This window comes from Rhododendron vialii, chromosome 5a, assembly GCF_030253575.1.
Source record: "Rhododendron vialii isolate Sample 1 chromosome 5a, ASM3025357v1".
In the NCBI taxonomy this organism is placed as follows: Eukaryota; Viridiplantae; Streptophyta; class Magnoliopsida; order Ericales; family Ericaceae; genus Rhododendron; species Rhododendron vialii.
Window position 1 is genome coordinate 9,651,468 of NC_080561.1, and position 17,637 is coordinate 9,669,104.

At 39.6% G+C, this 17,637-nt stretch overlaps 1 protein-coding gene across 1 annotated transcript; it reads right to left on the minus strand.

The window, feature by feature from the left end:
- Positions 1-5,890: 5,890 nt before the first annotated feature.
- LOC131325699 (cold-regulated 413 plasma membrane protein 1-like) lies at positions 5,891-9,990 on the minus strand. Its single transcript, XM_058358101.1, has 4 exons — positions 9,332-9,990; positions 7,082-7,189; positions 6,932-7,002; positions 5,891-6,385 (listed from the first exon to the last, which is right to left on the minus strand). The coding sequence occupies exons 1-4, from the start codon at positions 9,511-9,513 to the stop codon at positions 6,132-6,134; spliced, it is 615 nt and encodes a 204-aa protein (XP_058214084.1). The 5' UTR covers positions 9,514-9,990; the 3' UTR covers positions 5,891-6,131.
- Between the last annotated feature and the right edge of the window lie 7,647 nt (positions 9,991-17,637).

The window sequence follows — 17,637 nt, forward strand, 5'->3', positions numbered from 1 at the left end:
GAGGACTGGACCCCCAAAATTTCTACCGGAACTTTGGTCAAGAATAAGAGAAAAATTCCCTAGTTCATACTAATCTACCATAGACTTTGTGACCGAACTCCAGTCTAGACACATAAGTTCAATCTGATGTTATGTATTGCACTAAAAACCGCTTATAGGGAAAATAGTCTGCAGTAACAAAGGAAACAAGCACTTTCTCAATGCCCCTGTACCAAACATAGGACAATTACAGACCTCAATATTCCAATACCATGAAGTCCAATAGAAGTGAGGCAACCATAGATCGAAAAGAAAAATGGAAGACATAAGCTGATAATTTCTCCATTCCAGCATATAGCTTCCCCAGAGCCCAACTGCAGCAGAAGAGCACCAAAGAAAAGGATGAATAAGCAGGTGATAACAACCACAAAGCTTGAGTGAGAACTGAGATCATCAGATCATGGGGAACTTGTTTGTTATAACGACTATGATATACAGTAACAAAATACCATCCATCCTATATGTTGTTTGATGCATTTGTTTGGTGACATTGAAAAAAATTGTTTTGCACTTCTCATACATGATAAGTACATCTCTTTAGGCACAACTCTGGCATTGTGGCATAGTTTTGAGGGATTCTAACCTCTACCGGAAAAAATACTCATGCATACAACCAAAAAAACAGCAAATGAAGAGGTGAGAAAGAAACAGAAGAAAGGCATCAATTCAGCACCTGATTTTCCTTCCTTCAAAAAAAGAAAAGAGCAGCTAACGATTAAATAGAAAGGATTCAAAGGTTATGAGAAACTTTGACATGAGAAATGGCTCGTGAGATATAAGATGATGCAACGTCCTACGAAACAGGAAAGGAACTATGGAGCAAGCAGCAAAACTAAACACACATCCCTACCATCTCAAATTAAGGATTTTGTGTGCCACAAACATTGACCAGGAAACCAAAATCGATCCTCTCTAGTCTCTAGTCTCTAGTCTCATTGTTTTCTTTTTTCAAAAAGTACAGACAACTCGATGAAGTAGCCAGAGTTTGTGAAACTTCCATTCCGCCTTTCATACTGATTATACCATATTCCAGCCTCCAAGTACGGCGAATACATATGCTTTAGCACAGATATGAGACATTTGATGTTTATGATAGTTTTAATAAGCTCCTACTAGAAGTACCCCTGCTTCATAGACGTCTACTCAAGCTGACAAGAAGATGAGTGCATATTACAATAGCTTTGTTCCTAGCACTATGTCATTTATATAGTGATAAAAACCTCGTACCTAGCAACACAACGCTCCCATTTACAGCAAGGTCTGGAGTAGGTAGTAGGTACGCAACCTTACCCAATATGATGTGTTCCCTAAAAACAAACTCACATCCCAGATTTGGATGGCATAGTTCACTGCATTTCATCAGCGTCAATATGCTTTATGGTATGGTTGGGCTATAAATTTCCAAGGTGTTGGTTTCCAGGTTTCAGCCTTTGTTGGCTTCTATTATTCAGCCTAATCAATCTGCTTTCATTAAGGGGAGGTCTATTGTGGACAATGTCTTACTCATGCAAGAATTGGTTAGAGATTACCATAAGGATTCAGGGGTGGCTAGATGTGCTCTTAAGCTAGATCTTATGAAGGCCTATGATTCCGTGTCCTGGGGCTATCTCTTTGAAATTATGCAGATTATGGGGTTTCCTTCTCTGTTTATCAAATGGGTGCATCAGTGTGTCACTACAGCCATGTATTCCATAGTCATCAATGGGGGTCTTGTTGGGTATTTCCCAGGGAAAAGGGGTCTTAGGCAGGGGGACCCCTTGTCCCCTTATCTTTTCCTCTTGGTCATGGAAGGGTTCTCTTCTCTATTTCAGTTCAGAATTGGACAAGGGGGCTTTTCTTACCATCCAAAATGCAGAGAGCTTCATTTGTCTCATCTAATGTTTGCTGATGATTTGTTCATAATGTGTGAAGCAGATCCTTCCTCCTTTCAGCTTGTTAGAACCATGTTGAATGATTTTTACTCTATTTCTGGGTTACAACCTAATCTCCATAAGAGCTGTGCCTACTTTTCTGGGGTCTCTAATGAAAACAAGGATGTTCTTATGCCAATCTTAGCTATTCCAGAAGGTAGACTTCCTGTTAAGTATCTTGGTGTCCCCCTCATTAGAGCTAGGCTTCATGCTTCTGACTGTCAAGTTTTGTTGGATAAAATTGTGAGCAGAATTCAGTCCTGGAATAACAAAGCATTATCTTGTGGTGGTCATGCTCAACTTATCCACTCTGTCCTCTTTAGTGTCCAAATCTATTGGAGCTCTATCTTTATGATTCCCCAGAAAATCCTTAACAAAATAGAGGCCTTGCTGAGATCTTTTTTCTGGACTGGAATCCAAATGAAGTCTAGTGGTGCTAAAGTGACTTGGGAGGCTGTCTGTTCTCCTAAAGATGAAGGGGGTTTGGGCTTTAGAGTCCTTAAAGATTGGAACAAGGCTGCTATGACCAAACACTTATGGGCTCTTGCCTTGAAAGCTGACACTTTGTGGGTTAAGTGGATTCGCACTTACATAATCAAAGATCAATGCCTCTGGACTATCCCTATTTCTGCTTCTTGGACAGTTAGGAAATTGTTTAACCTGAGGCCTCTAGTTCATCCTTGGATAACTAATGTGGTGGGCAATGGTAAGAATATGTTTTTATGGCTGGACAACTGGCAACCTCTAGGTCCTCTTTTTGCTAGATTTGGCTCCAAGGTTGTTTATAATTTGGGAAGGCATCTCCATGCTAAAGTTGACACCATCATTTCTGACCAGTCTTGGCAATGGCCATGGGGTAGAAATTCTGTGACTAGGGACATTGTGAGGGCCACCCCTGCTCATTTTGTCCCTCACCCTTCACAAGAGGACAGAGTTATTTGGAACCTAACCCCTAATAACAAATTCTCTATCAAGTCAGCTTGGAATGTTGTTAGAAGGCAGCATCCCCAAGTTAGTTGGTGCCCAATTATTTGGTTTAAGCAAATATGTTCCACGCTGGTCCATTATCCAGTGGCTTGCAAACCTAGGGAGACTTGCTACAAAGGATAGACTCCTTAAATGGGGAATGGCCATAACTGATCAGTGTGTTTTGTGTTCTGCTGCTATAGAGAACCATGAACACCTCTTCTTTCAGTGCCCTTACTCTTCTCAACTTTGGAAGTCTTTGCAAAAGGATTTGATGCCTCAATGCCTTGTCGATGGGCTGCCCCAAATTATGCACTGGATGATTCAAGTTGACAAGGGGACACAATTTTCTTGCCTGTTATCGAAAGTTGCTCTTGCTGCTCTTCTGTACCATGTTTGGGGAGAAAGGAATGGTAGAATTTTCAAAGGCTATGGAATTTCTGGTCAGCAGTTAGAAACTAAAGTGCAAACTGATATTCAAGCATGTGTTAGTTCCTAGAGGAATGTAGCACCGTCAGGTTCAAACAAAGCTCTTTGTGCTCTATGGAATATCCCAGTTAGAGTGTTTGGTAGTTTGTAATTGTTGAGGGTTTTTCTCTTTTTTACCTTGGTCTCGTGTTGTGATAGTTTCAGGAGTTTGATCCTGTTAACTTGTTTAGTTGGTTGGATAGAGGTATGCCCCTAAATTGTGTAATGTGGTTGTTTCTAATAAAATTTTACCTTACCCAAAAAAAAAAAAAAATGGTTGGGCTATAAAGAAATTGATTATGATGAGTGTTCCATTGGTTAATCTTGATGTGCGGTCCTATCCGCCACTACGTTCAATCATTACCCCAACCCAAGGTGAGGAAGGTATTTCAAATCAACCTCATGGCAACAGTTGAGGCTAGACTAACCATAAAAGGGAGGGATGTTGGAGGTAGCAATTAGAATTCCTAGCTCTAATGTATACAAAATTTGGAGTTACCACGTTCATCGTTATGGCGTCCATAGGGATAAGGAATGAGGTATTCCTCTTTCCTGGAGAATCACTCTAGCCTCCAAGCCTTGGATCTCGAGCGAGATACCCAGGCCCTACTCCCGACCTAGGGTAGTGTGAGGAGTCGCTAGGCTTATTAGAGCCTCATTTAATGTGGGGAGAATAGGAGATGCCTTGAGCTGTCATCAAGCCTCGTAGTGCTATGTTTGAAGATTCTATGGAGTTCCACTACAGAGGTCCATGAAGTCTTATGCTTGCATGGGAAGTCTTGATGCCGAAGGAGCTCGCTTGCCTTACCCGTGGAGTAAGAGGTCCACCAGTAAGTGTCACGTGGCAATGCTCTTCCGAATACCCACAGTTTTCCAGTTTTTCTAAACTAAAGACCGATGTGACTTTCCAAGAATATGAATGACATATATGATCACACAATCAAAAATCCGCATTGAATCAACAAATTTTTTGAAATTACCCATATAACACCATCATTTATATACTCAAGATAAACGAAGCACACAAACCTCATATAAGGATCACCAAATAACAAATAGTCAGCTTCAATCCTTAAATCATGCAGTGAATATCCACTTTTCCAGGAAAACCTAACAGAGGATTTGGCATAAAGGCCACATAATCTGGATATAACCAATTACAGAAAAACTCATCCCACCGATCACAGAGACCTTACCTATACGGATCGCAAATGCCAAAGTTAAAAAGGAATTCAATTGATAAAATTTTGCAGCCAATTGCAACACCCACATATCACCCCATCATCCAGTACAATCCGGTCTGATCATTCAAATTGTGAAACAACTCAAACCCACAAATCGCATAGACTTAAAACCCAGCATCGATACACAAATCGTATGAATGTATCGAAATCAAAGTTGACACAACAAGAGCTTACCCGAGTAATATTCAGAAGTCGAGCTTGAGTTCTTCCTTGTGGTCGAAGAAGTAGTAGAGAATGAACGGGGTGACCCGAACCACGGCGACCCATGCCCCGAACAGGGCTACGTGGGTACGGAGCTGCTTCAGAGCGGTCTCCTTGTCCGGTTTGCGAGCGAACATTCCCGGAAACATCCTTTCTCTTGCTTGCTTGCTTGCTTCTTTGACGAACGAGAAGAGATTCAAGAGAAAATCGATCGGAGCAGCAGCTAAAACCCTAACCCTTCCGATATAGTATTATACGAATTTATAATCTGTGTTTGGGGTTCGGACCGACTTTAGGCCCATGATCGGCCCAAAAAACGGCATTGTCTCTGCCCTCTCCAAACGAGCCGAGTTTTACCGTGTTCAAAATAAACGAGTCGTAAAGTCCTTAACGAGCCTCTTTAAACGAGTCAAGCCTATAAAACAAGCCGAGCTTTTGCGAGCCAAGCTTTTGAGTGTCGAGCTCAGCTCGTTTGGTAAAGAAGCCTAAAGCTCGAGCTCGACTCGGTTACTGAACGAATCGAGCCTAGCCTTAGCGAGCAGAGGCAAGAGCTAATCGCGAGCAACTTGGTTCATTTGCAGCTCTACTTGTCTTGTGATACTTAAAGCCCACGGTCATGGAACACGATGTATGTAAGGTTTTGAATACCATACCGATTAGAAAATTAATTTTTGTACTGGTTCACTTATATACAAATGCCAGTGAGATACAAGGTATCGTTTTTTGAAATTGCCAATATTTAGTGTTATTTTCTTACATTTTTAAGTATAAAATGTGCATATATATAATATGTACATTTGTTAAAGGATATTGCTAATGCCAAAACTATTTTTGTTTGTGCCAAAATTATAGTGCATAAAATCTTTTGTACTATGGGTAATGTAAAGACTTTTATGCAAGAGAGATGGTCCCATAAGATTTCACTAATCCATATCAACAACTCCAACAATTTCATCGAAGGTTTGTCAGGTCGTTAACTTCAAACATCAGAACTAGTCGAGATGTACATAAATTGGCCTGGTTATAGAAGGAAAAAACAAAAAAAACTCCGGCAACTATAGGTATTTTTCACACTAGCGTAACTGAATCCATATAATTGGTAACCATAGCAAGCATTACATCCTGGCAGGTTTTTTTACAACAAAAATCAACCAATTATACATCAAGAAACTCTCAGTAACGAAGTTGAGGAACAACATTGCAAACAAATTGGGAGAGTTGCACAAGAAGATCACAAAAACAAATCTGGAGTCCGAGAAACGCCGACCAAAAGACAAGCAACAAAGCTGAAGAGAGAGAGTGCCTATATGATGTCAAACACAATAGCCCAGACGGGATAGACCAACAAAATGACTATCCCGACGGTGTTGGAAATGCCGTTACTCTTGGTGAAGGCATTTCTGAACCCGCCGGCCGCTCGGATGTGCTCTTGAAGCAAGTAACATGCGATAGCAAGACATATCACAGCTCCAATCCAGCTGTCCCTCAAAGTATCAGCAATCAAGCTTGGCGCCACCACAATGAGAAGAAGCAATGCCCCCGGCATTTCTAGCCAATCTGCATTTTATCATAAGCATGAACACAGACACTCGCACACACAAGCAACTATGTCGTTCAATTTCGTTCTTATGGCAGAGCGGAAAAAGGGAAAATTTCGTAACATCCCAAACTACATTACTTAGTAAACTCCTTGAAATAGGGTGACAACTAGAGTATGAAGGCCCGCTTTGTGCATTTAATGGAAAATATAATGTTTATACCCAATTTACCTCTTTGAGACACCCATTAGCAAGTACAAACTGGGCATACTTTTAGTGACATCCATGAAATGTCAGTATTTTTATGTTTGCTACGTTCTGAGACACGATCACTTTTACAGGACTACATGACAGTGCAAATGATAGTTTTGAAAAGATTCAAACGCCTAGCGAAAAAGGGTCTTGTTAGTTTGTGTTGTCTTAGATACTCGTTAGATCCAAACCTTAGCACTGGTTCCTGACAACTCTGCTATTTCTATTTTTTCTAGTTTCCTATTGGATTATTTACAACCACATGAATGTGAAGGCCTGATAAATCAATGCGATAATGGAAGTAATGTAGTACCAGGATAATGTTTGGGGAAGAAGAGACGCACTACCACGCCAATGAAAGCAACCCATTCACCAACTTCTCCGCTGCATTACCAGAGACATTAAAAGTGGAGAAACGAGTAAAGACAAGGACAATGAGAGCAGCAGAGAAAGCTGTTATCACCTGAGGAAGCTGAACACTAGGGACGGAAGACTGAAGAAAATGTAAGGGATTAAAAGAGCTGTAAGGATGTTGGTCCTCCAGTTTGTCCGATCCAAGACCAGCAAATAACTGCAGTAATGACAGGAAAGATAACAGAGAAAGATTGTTAGCTATGAAATTCTTTCTCCGAACAAAACAGATAGGACGCACCGCATGTCATAGATTGTTAAGGATGGACAAGAGAAACAATCTCAGAGATCATAACATGGACACAAGGATAGTTTATTTGGTGCCTTTATGTAAAGCAGGTAAATAGCATGTTGTCAAAGCTGACAAGTTGAGGATACTTTAACAGATTTATCAGCAAGACTTCAAATGCGAACACACATTGCAAATTTAGCATATAATAACAGGCTCGTATGAAGAAACACTGGGTTGCGCACAAAAGTTCATCGCAGACTCGATGGATAACCCAAGGACTAAGAGATGTAGCAGCCATACGAAAATGCACCTGTACGAGTTGTCTAAAAATATATGATCGCTGAATATACGTAAGCTTGTAAACACAGATCAATGCCTTATTACCAAAACTTTTGAGGCACAAGATATCCATGGTGAAGTATTGCCAGAAATGAAAGTAAAGAGGAATATGATGACAACTCGTAAGATTTCAAAGAAGTTCAAGGGGAATGCAAAACTTAAAACAGTCGCAATGTAGTTCAGTCCATCCATGTAGGGGATGTGTATTTTAAAACATGGGTTTTGAAGTTTTTCCCAAATCTTCCCTACAACCTTTGTCCCACATTGCTTATTAGATAAAAGAACTTCAGACCCATTAAATTACTGAACACTTTAGTAGGCATGTGAATGTGGCTTGACCCAAAGAGAGGACTTGTGCGCTTGGGAGAATGGGCTTAAGGCCGAAGGCAATTTGGAAAAACCAATCTGGATAATATGGGCCTCACGCCCTCATAAGTTTAGCTAAAATTCAAAGAATCAGAAATGTTTTTTTGTTACAGTCCGTTAAATCTTTTCTTGAATGGAAAGACACGCTAAACGTTTGCCTATACATTGCTTGCACAAGAGAGGGCAGAGCTGCGAAACGTCTTAAAGATAGCGACGTAGTCCGTGACTCATTCCTGAACAGCAACAATCCATATACTCTCTGATTGTTCCAACAATCCATGCCAATCAACTGACAACTCGTCAGTGGCAACAATGTCTTCGACAAAGTGGATATGTATCATGAGATTAACTCCACAATTTACATCCTCGAAGAACTATAATGCGGAAAAAATCACTAGAATAATAAAATACTCCTTTGACCCAATATTTGTTTTTTGTCCCCTGTCCCATTCTAAGAGGATAGAAATTCTACTAAACAAAGTTTTAAAATAACATGAAACTGTATAAATTAAAAGATACAAACAATTTAAAAGTGACACGAACTCTAGAAAAAGTCGCAAATTGGGACGGAAGGAGTAGTAACAAACTGCATACGATACGTCCCGTTTGGTTTGGTTCTCTTTGGGATGAGAAATGGCCTACTTAACTCGGTGGTTCAAGTATTGCTTTCATATGGCGGGAGTCATAGGTTCAAATCAAATAAGTATTTCCGTCCACCTTTTTCTATTGATTATTTTTTCCGTTGCATTACAATCGGATTCCAATTGATTGTCTTCAATTGTATTTCATACAAGAGAATCAAATCAAAATCGGGCGTAAAAGTATAAACATTAAACAACGTAATTCAGAGTTGACTACTCTGAAATAAGTTCTGCGGAAAACTAAACACGATCCATTTGAAGATTACGATCAAATAAACAGGACAAGAACAAAATCAAATTCACCATAACACACAATAGAGTCATAGACATCACGCACAGCCAAGAGAATCGACTTATCGAAAGTTTAACCGGGATAAATCAAATCTGAAACGTACTCCCTCCCTTCCCTATTTTGCTTGTCTAGTATTCTATTTTGGGATGTCCGAAAATACTTTTTCTCTTTGACAATTCTTAAAAGTGTGTAAATTCACACAATTCAACCCTCATGAAGGATTTGTCAAAAAAGAAAAACCCTCATAAAAAAGGATTAAAAGTAGTTTTTGAACAATAAGGGGTAATAATGTATTGAAAATCAAATCAAATTTTCTAAGTAAATATGCATTAATGGCACGTCCCTTTAAAAGTTGAAGTTGCCGTAAAAGACAAACCAACACACACACACACAGAGAGAGAGAGAGAGAGAGAGAGAGAGAGAGAGATTTACATTGCAGCGACTGAAGCGATCCATTGAAGCAGAGTAGAGCCTAAACCGACGCCTAAGGTGAGCTTGATGACATGGTTTCCGAGCCTCTTAAGGGAGTGGCCGAGATCTTGGAAATCAGCAGCGATCAGATTAGTGGAAGCTGTTTGAGCCGTCTTCATTTTCAAGTAATTGTCACTTCCCATCTCTTATTTTTACTACTATCTCCAATCACACACACAGAGGTTTATATAGGCCTTTAGAGTGTGATTATGTATGTACTGTCAAACTATCAATGCTGCTTGGAGAGAGACAGAGAGGGGGGGAGAAGGATGGCCGACACCCGGTGAGAGAGAGAGAGAGAGAGTGAGAGAGAGGATGGCCGACACCAGGGAAGACTATTCTGATAGTTATGAGTTTTTAAAAAAAAAAAATTGTTAATTTTGCGCAAAGATTTTGTGGGTTATTTTGTTTTGCCAGACGAATCGAAAAAATAAAAAAATTATATTTTTATTTAAATAATTTGAAAAATAACCGGTTTTAAGTATAAAAAAAAAAGTTTACCTTTTTGCCAGCGTAGGCCTGCTTTTTTATTCCCATTTGTAGTTTTTTCTGTATGGAGAAGAACTCTTTAGAAAAAGGATATGGATATGTTCATATCTTTGAAGAGGATATTTTACTTTATTCGACAAAATAATGTTTTCAAAAGATTATATATTCGCCACGTCTTTACTTCTCTTTTGTACTCCAACTCGTGGACTATTCATGGCATTCCACGTCGCCACTTCTACTAAATAATCCCATCTGTCAGAGATTTTGTTTGGGTGTCGAGCAGTATCACTTGGCGGTATTCTTCGGCTATCCCAGTCATCTATATGTAATTGGGACGGTTCAGATTTATTTCCTCTCTTTTCCTAAACGGATCACTCTCTTTCCTTTTTTTCTCTCTCTTTATTCCCTCTCTATATTTTTACCTGACCACTTTCTCTTCTCATTTTCTCTTTTTAAAATCTAACTCGTTCAAAATACGTTTGAATGACAGAAATTGTAGACGGAACCACGTGTGTGTGGTAACCGCAACCAAAAACTTCTCCCATTTGTCTCTAAGCCCCAAAGTCCTGGCTTTTCATTCGGTGATTATTTTGTCTTTGTCAATTCATCTACTGGAAGACACTTGCCACATGATATGCATGTGCACAAAATGACAACCAAATCTTTTTAATTATGAAAAAAATGATTTCATACTCGATTATTAGTATTCCACACTTCGCTTGCCTAAATTTGTTGGGTAGCTTTTTTCGAATTCTTTTACTTTTTTGTAATTTTTTGTTTAGTTTTTCCCCGTAATTTTTGAAATCAATCATTCGCCCGACAAGAAAAATCAAAAAAATAAAAAATAAAATGTTAAAAAAAAATTAAAAACATGGGTAAAATAGTAAAGTACGAATGACCTCCCTGTGGTTTAGGCCTTTCGCACATCACCCTCTTGACTTTTCAAAATGATCAATTGACCTCCTTGTGATTTTGGATTAAAATGTCATGCTAACACCGTTAATGGCAAATTTAGTAATGACTTTGATACCCCTTTGCCTTCTCTATCACCATAGCTAACTTCAGAATAATTACTTCTTCAATATTAAAAAAACAGACTTCACAAATTGATTTTTTTTTTCTTTTTTCCATTCTCATGTTTATTACTACGTGAAACTTTTAGTTAGACAATCAATTTTTTTATTCTGTGGATAAATTTAGTTAGAAAATTGTTCATCAAACTAAAATGTAAAATAACCTGAATTTCTCTGATTTTTACTTTTCGTTTTTCCCATTTGTGTGGACTCCCTTATCCTTTGTGGGACTTCGCTGTCGTTTTTCCTCAAGAATCTCTTCTACCATTTCTCAAACTGGTCTATATTCATCCGTTCCATTGGAGGGTTTGATGTGGTCGTGCCGTCGTGGTAGATTTTATGAAGAAGATTGACTTTTGTGCAACTCATAGTTTTGCTCTTCAAGCTATGAGATGTGTTGATTGTAAAATTTGGAAGTTTAGTTCTTTTTGTGGCTTCTATCTCCCCCTCTATGCCAGGATGGAGCTAGGGGGCTAGTAGCAGCCGCCCCCCTTCTAAAAAATACTACTATTACATTGGGAAAAAAAATATTATCAAAATATATAGTGTCTCACCCCTGCTCTACAAATATAGTTCAACCCCCAAAAAAAAAAAATTCCTAGCTCTGTCCATAATCTATGAAATGGATGCCCATTCTAATGTTTTCCGTTGCCATCATTTATAAAAAAATTTACTATCATTTGACCAACAAACCACACACCACCCCCCCCCCCCCCCCCCCCGCCCCTCTCTATCAATTAACCAACCAGTCACTTTTATTGTTCACCCTCTCTTAATTTCTTCAAGTGTCGTTGGCATATAAATTGGTAAAACGAATTATTATTTGGCGCAAATCTACGTATTGTGCCCATGTGACACCCACCAAATAAAACCCAGTAGCTTGCCGGCCTGTGTTTCTGGTGCGGCATTTGTCAAGAATTCGGTGTGAAAATTGACATTGAAAACGATGACTCCCACTGGTTTTCACAGAAACAGTTGGATGACCGAGGGGCCCATAACGTACGTAGCTGTTGATGCAGTGGGATTTATGGTTATTGTTGTTATTTTAGTATCTTGTATAGGGTTTTGAATCTATAAATAGGTGTTTTGTGTCCTCATTAATTTTTTTTTCTTTGATGTATTGATAAAAAAATATAGAGAGCTTTTTCTCCTTGTATCCCATTTTCGGATTTATCTCTTTTATGAATATATCTCTTGATTTGGTTTGCATCATTTGATATCAGAGCTTCTAGGCTCGATCCCCACCGTTCATCTTGCCGGAGAACTCACCGAAAACCTAAACCTTGCCAGAATCCTAAAACGGCTCAAGAAAATCTCGCCGGAGACACTATTTCCCTCCAAATCTCCAGATCTGCTCAACCCAATCCTTTAAACCTTGATTTCGACACTTAAACTCACTAATCGATCAGTTTCGAAGCTGTTCTCCCCATTTCGTACTGCAAAAAACCTGTCCGCAAAAGCCCAGCCAATTTCGCACCTTTTCGAGCTTGACCCAGCCTATTTCGAATTCAAATCTGCCATACCAAAGCTCGAAAACCGTTTTGGCACTTAACTCGAAGTTTTGAACCTAGATTTACCCTTTTTAGCACTCGAAACAGCTATTTACTGGTCGTACGCCTTTGGTTCAACCAACACCTCATCGAATAGTGGAGCTTTCAAATCATTCTCATAGTCATAAAGTTGAGTGCCTTGTACCAAAACCGACTCAAGTGGCAAGTTTTGAGAGAAATCTTCAATCTCAAAGTCACGATCATCAATTTTCTCCTCTAAGACTTGCTCACTATCTTCCCAAAACATACACGGCTCAAAGATCTAAGGATTAGGCATTTCTTGTTCTTCATAATCACCCACAATACCCTCAAGTCTTTCTTTCTCACCTAGACACTCGTCATAGATGGGAACATCTTCCGGTTCACCACTCTTAAAGACGAGATCATATTCAAAATTACTTCTAATCTCGTAGGCATTATCAACCTTAAGATCTTCTCCAAAGTCCAATATGGAGTCATCTTCAAGATCATTTCCAATTTCCTCATTTGGGAACTCATCAAAGACGGGGAGGACTTCAAAACTACCATCTTTAAAATTAGCTCCAAGCTCTTCAAGTGAGAGCTCATCAAAGATAGGAATATCATGAGAGAACTCATCACAATAACATTGCTCCTCATCCTTCTCAAATGCATCCGAGTTGAGGCTCGTCTCTTCCTCTAGGACATCCGGTTTAAGATTTTCATAGGACTTGGAATCATAGTAACCATCAATATTCTTGAATGAAACAGACAAATGTTGCAACTTTTTCTCTAAAGTAGCAACTTCTTTCAATAACATTAGTTGCACCTTATCACACAAGGTAGCAACTTCTTCACTCAATTCTTTAATCTCATTCCTATTTTCATTTGAATTGCAATCATTTTCCCTTCCACATTGTGGAATAATGTTCAATCCTTCACCATTGTTCACCAAAAATCCTCTACCTCCACCTTCCCTTCTTCCTTTAACTCTATCCCTAAGTGTATGAGTCATTCCAATGGTAAAATCAGCCAACTCAATCACAAACCCAACCAACTGAGTCCCAAAACCAGTCAACTGAGCAACTTTTCAACCCATTTTACTCAATAACCAAATAGCCTCAAATACACATCAAAACAACGGAAATCAACACTAATCGCAGCAAATCGCAACAAACGAGACAAATCTAGGTGAAATCAAGCCTAAATTTCAAATTCGAGTGCCAAAGAGTAGTTCGGAGACCCTTACCACTGTTTTTGAGTGCCGACAGAGAAGAACAGGGGTCTTTACCACTATTTCAAGCTCCAAAAAGAGTGCCAATCGACTATTTCAACCCCAACGAAGGTTGTACGAGCTTATAAGAGTGATTCGAGCACTGTATAAGCACTTCGCAGGTATGGGACTCAGTTACGAGCTCCGAAATGGCTGAATCGAGTGCGAAATCATCTATTTGATGTCCTAAACAGACAGATTTAGCGTCGAATCATTGTTTCAAACACTATAGAGGCATTTTTGCAGCTATGGGTCACTGTTCTGAGCTCCCAAAGTGGTAGATCGAGTGCGAATAGAGTTGGGTTAGGTGCGAAATAGGGTTTTGATGTCTGAAACAGCAAGAATCAGTTGCGAAATGGTCGATTCTGTAAGTTTTTGGGATCGAAATCAAGATGTAAGAGCTGGGTTTGAGTAGATCTCTTGGTTTTGAGTGGAATAGGGGCTCCGACGAGATTTAAAGATGAGTTCTCACATGATATTCCTATCTTTGATGGGCTCGCACTTGAAGAGCTTGGAGCTTATTTTAAAGATGGTGGTTTCGAAGTCCTCCCCGTCTTTGATGAGTTCCCAAATGAGGAACTTGGAAATGATCTTGAAGGTGACTCCAAATTGGAGATTGGAGAAGATCTTAAGGTTGATAATGCCTACGAGATTAGAAATAATTTTGAAGATGATCTTGTCTTTAAGAGTGGTGAACCGAAAGATGTTCCCATCCATGACGAGTTTGAAGAAGAGTATTGTATTGACAATGAAGAGGGAACGCTTGTTAATATGATCAAGGAAAGCTTTCTTATAACTAGGAAAGAAAGCAAGGAAGTGATAGAAGAAGTTCCTTATGCTTTGGTTGTGTCACCAAAGATGGATGAAGTCGTTTTAGATCATCCACCAATGGTTGAGGATTTTGGAGAGCCAAAACTTGATGATTGCTTCCATTATTTGTGTAGAGACCCGTATTTTTTTTTTATTATCATTTGAAATGTTTATTAATTGGCTAATTAGGAGAATACAGTTTATTTGGTGGTTATTCGAATTAGGGTTTAAAATGAGAAAATTGAAACTTGAGGGAGTGAGTGTGTGATTTAAAGATATAGGGGTATATATAGTGGGTGTATGTATTGTAGGAAATTACTTTTCATCTCCTCATCTCTCTCTCTCTACTGTCCCTCTCTCTCTCTCATCTGAAACTTCTCCCTCTCCTCTCCTCTCACTCAAAACTTCTCCAAGACCTTAAGAACCTTAAGGATCAACCACCCTTCGGCCCTCCAATCGCGTTCTCGGGCTCAAAATTTCGTGGGTCAAGCTTGGAGGGAAGTTCTTGGTCAATTTCGGAGCTTTGGAAGTCTAGAAATCGCTTGGACTTCGATCAATCGCTTGGGTCTCGTTCAAATCACTTGAGGTAAGGATTTCTTACTCTCTCTATGTGTTTATGGGCTGATTATGTGCCTTGATCGTGCTTGGTTCGTTGTTTGTTGTTGGAGTTTTGTTATTGAAAAACTAAAAATCTGCAGAAAAACTCCGTGGTATTGATACCCTCAAAAGGGGTATCGATACCCCACTCTCCTCTGGACCAGACTCTGGCCAGGTATTGATACCTCGATCAGGGGTATCAATACCTCTCTTCTGTTCCGAACAGATTTGGTTCATTTGTTTCTTCTCGTGCCCGTTTGAACCCCGAACGCTTCAAACACCTTTTGAATAGCTTCAAATCACTTCCAAACTTAATTGTTCGTACCTCGAAAGGTTCATTGACCAATCGATCATTTTGGGCTCTCGTCGTAGCTTAGAAAGGTGTAGAATTAAATCGTTAGGATACTCGTACATTATTTTATGCTTTCGGTTGATTAAAGTAGATGTTGTGGTACGTCTTAATGATCGATATAGACTTGTTAAGCATTATTAAATGACGTGATGATTGGTGAATTGAGAAATGTACTATGGAGGCATTATTGAGTACCGTAGGCCATAAAGTATATCGTAGGGTACATCGTTGGTCGATGGGGGTTTTCCTAGCGGTCTAGATGAGAATAGAGTAACTCGTATTCTCGTGCTTCGTTTTATTGACCTTTCTAGGTTCTTTTGGCACCTAATCTATAAGATTCTCGTTTAGAACCTAGCAGATGATGTGTTGTAGAGTCATTTTTAGGTTCGGTACGTGGCATAAGGCGTCGTGATAGACTTTGAGGGATAACGTGAATCTAAGGTATTTAATGATGTACAAAAGGACATGTTTATGAGTTTATAATAAATACATTGAATGATGATGAATGAAAGCATGTGACCTTGGGAAGTGTTGTCTCCTTGTAATCGGATTGTTAATGCTTATGTGTTTATGTGAGTTGTGAATTTTGAATTGAGGGTCCTGCAACGCAAGGTGTGGTAATACAGAGACTCTAGAGGGCCCGTTACGCAAGGTGTGGTAAGGCAGAAACCCGGGTAGAAAGAGAGTTCACTGTCACACATGGGGTGGTAACACAGTTGAATTTCTCATAAAATGAAGAATGTTGAAGTTGATATCAGAAGTATACGTTGTTACTTGAACTGTTTGCTGCTTGAGATGATGACCGTTAAAGAAAGAGATAAACAACTAACTCTACTAAGGATTTGAAAAGAAAGTGATGCAACTAAAGATACCCATAGATAATGTAGAGAGAGAAACTCCCAAATGGGATACAACGAGACTAGCTCTTGATAATATTTGTTCAAAATGATAAAAAGTTGCCAAAAGAAATGACTCCAACACCTATATATAGACTCCATACAAAAGACATAAATACCCTTCCTACATACTACATCATACTCCCCTACTAAAAGAAACTTGTCCTCAAGTTACGGTAGTGTCCTCCGGCAAATAGGGCTCCAAGTGTTGCACATTGAATGTGTTGGAGATGCTCAAGTGAGAGGGTAAGCGGACTTGATAAGCGTTGTCATTGACCTTCCGCAAGACTTCACAAGGACCCACTTTCCGATCGTTCAACTTCATGTAAGTACCGTGAGGATGCCTATCTTTGCTCAAGATAACCCAAACAAGATCCCCTTCTTTGAACAAAACCTCCCTTTTGTGTGCATCAACGGCCGCCTTATACTTCGCATTAGACTTCTCAATGTTGAGCTTAACTTGAGAGTGGATATTCTTTATAAACGTAGCCATATCTTCCGCCTTGGAGTGTCCCCTCTTAGGGGTTGGCAAAGGAACGAGGTCAACCACACTAGAAGGTTTCAACCCGTAAATCGCTTCAAATGGAGAAGTGTGGATGGTGCGGTTTAGAGAAGAATTGTAAGCAAACTCCGCCAAAGGAAGAATTCCATCCCAACTTTTTGGATGTTCACCAACTAAGCATCGCAACAAATTCCCAAGACTCCGGTTTACCACTTCCGTTTGACCATCGGTTTGAGGGTGAAAAGAAGTACTAAAGCATAAGTTAGTGCCAATCTTCCTCCACAAGGTCCTCCAAAAGTGGGCAAGAAACTTAACATCTCTATCGGAGACAATAGAAGTAGGGACGCCATGCAACTTGTAGACCTCCTTGAAATAGAGATTGGCAATGTTAGCCGCATCCATAGTCTTCTTACAAGGAATGAAATGAGCCATTTTTGAAAACCGATCCACTACTACCATGATAGAATCACTCCGCCTTTGCGTAGGAGGAAGCCCCAAGACAAAATCCATACTCACGCATTTCCAAGGACTTTTCGGCACCGGTAAAGGCAAATACAATCCCGCATTAGTGGCTGTTCCCTTACTCCGTTGGCAAGTTTGGCACCTTTGCACATAGCCCCCCACATCTTTACTCATTCCCGGCCAATAGTATGCATCTTGAAGCAATGCTAGAGTCTTATCCTTGCCAAAATGACCCAACTTGTGACTTTCGGCCAACAATTGCTCCCTTAAAGAGCATGTAGGGACACACAATTTAAGTTCTTTGA

What these genes read in the sequence shown, in the direction of transcription:
- LOC131325699 (XM_058358101.1), bottom strand. Translation starts at nt 9,513, where the DNA reads ATGGGAAGTGACAATTACTTGAAAATGAAGACGGCTCAAACAGCTTCC. An exon ending in ATCGCTTCAGTCGCTGCAAT is followed by an intron (nt 7,190 to 9,331) that starts GTAAATCTCTCT and finishes TCATTACTGCAG; the next exon opens with TTATTTGCTGGTCTTGGATC. An exon ending in CTAGTGTTCAGCTTCCTCAG is followed by an intron (nt 7,003 to 7,081) that starts GTGATAACAGCT and finishes CTGGTAATGCAG; the next exon opens with CGGAGAAGTTGGTGAATGGG.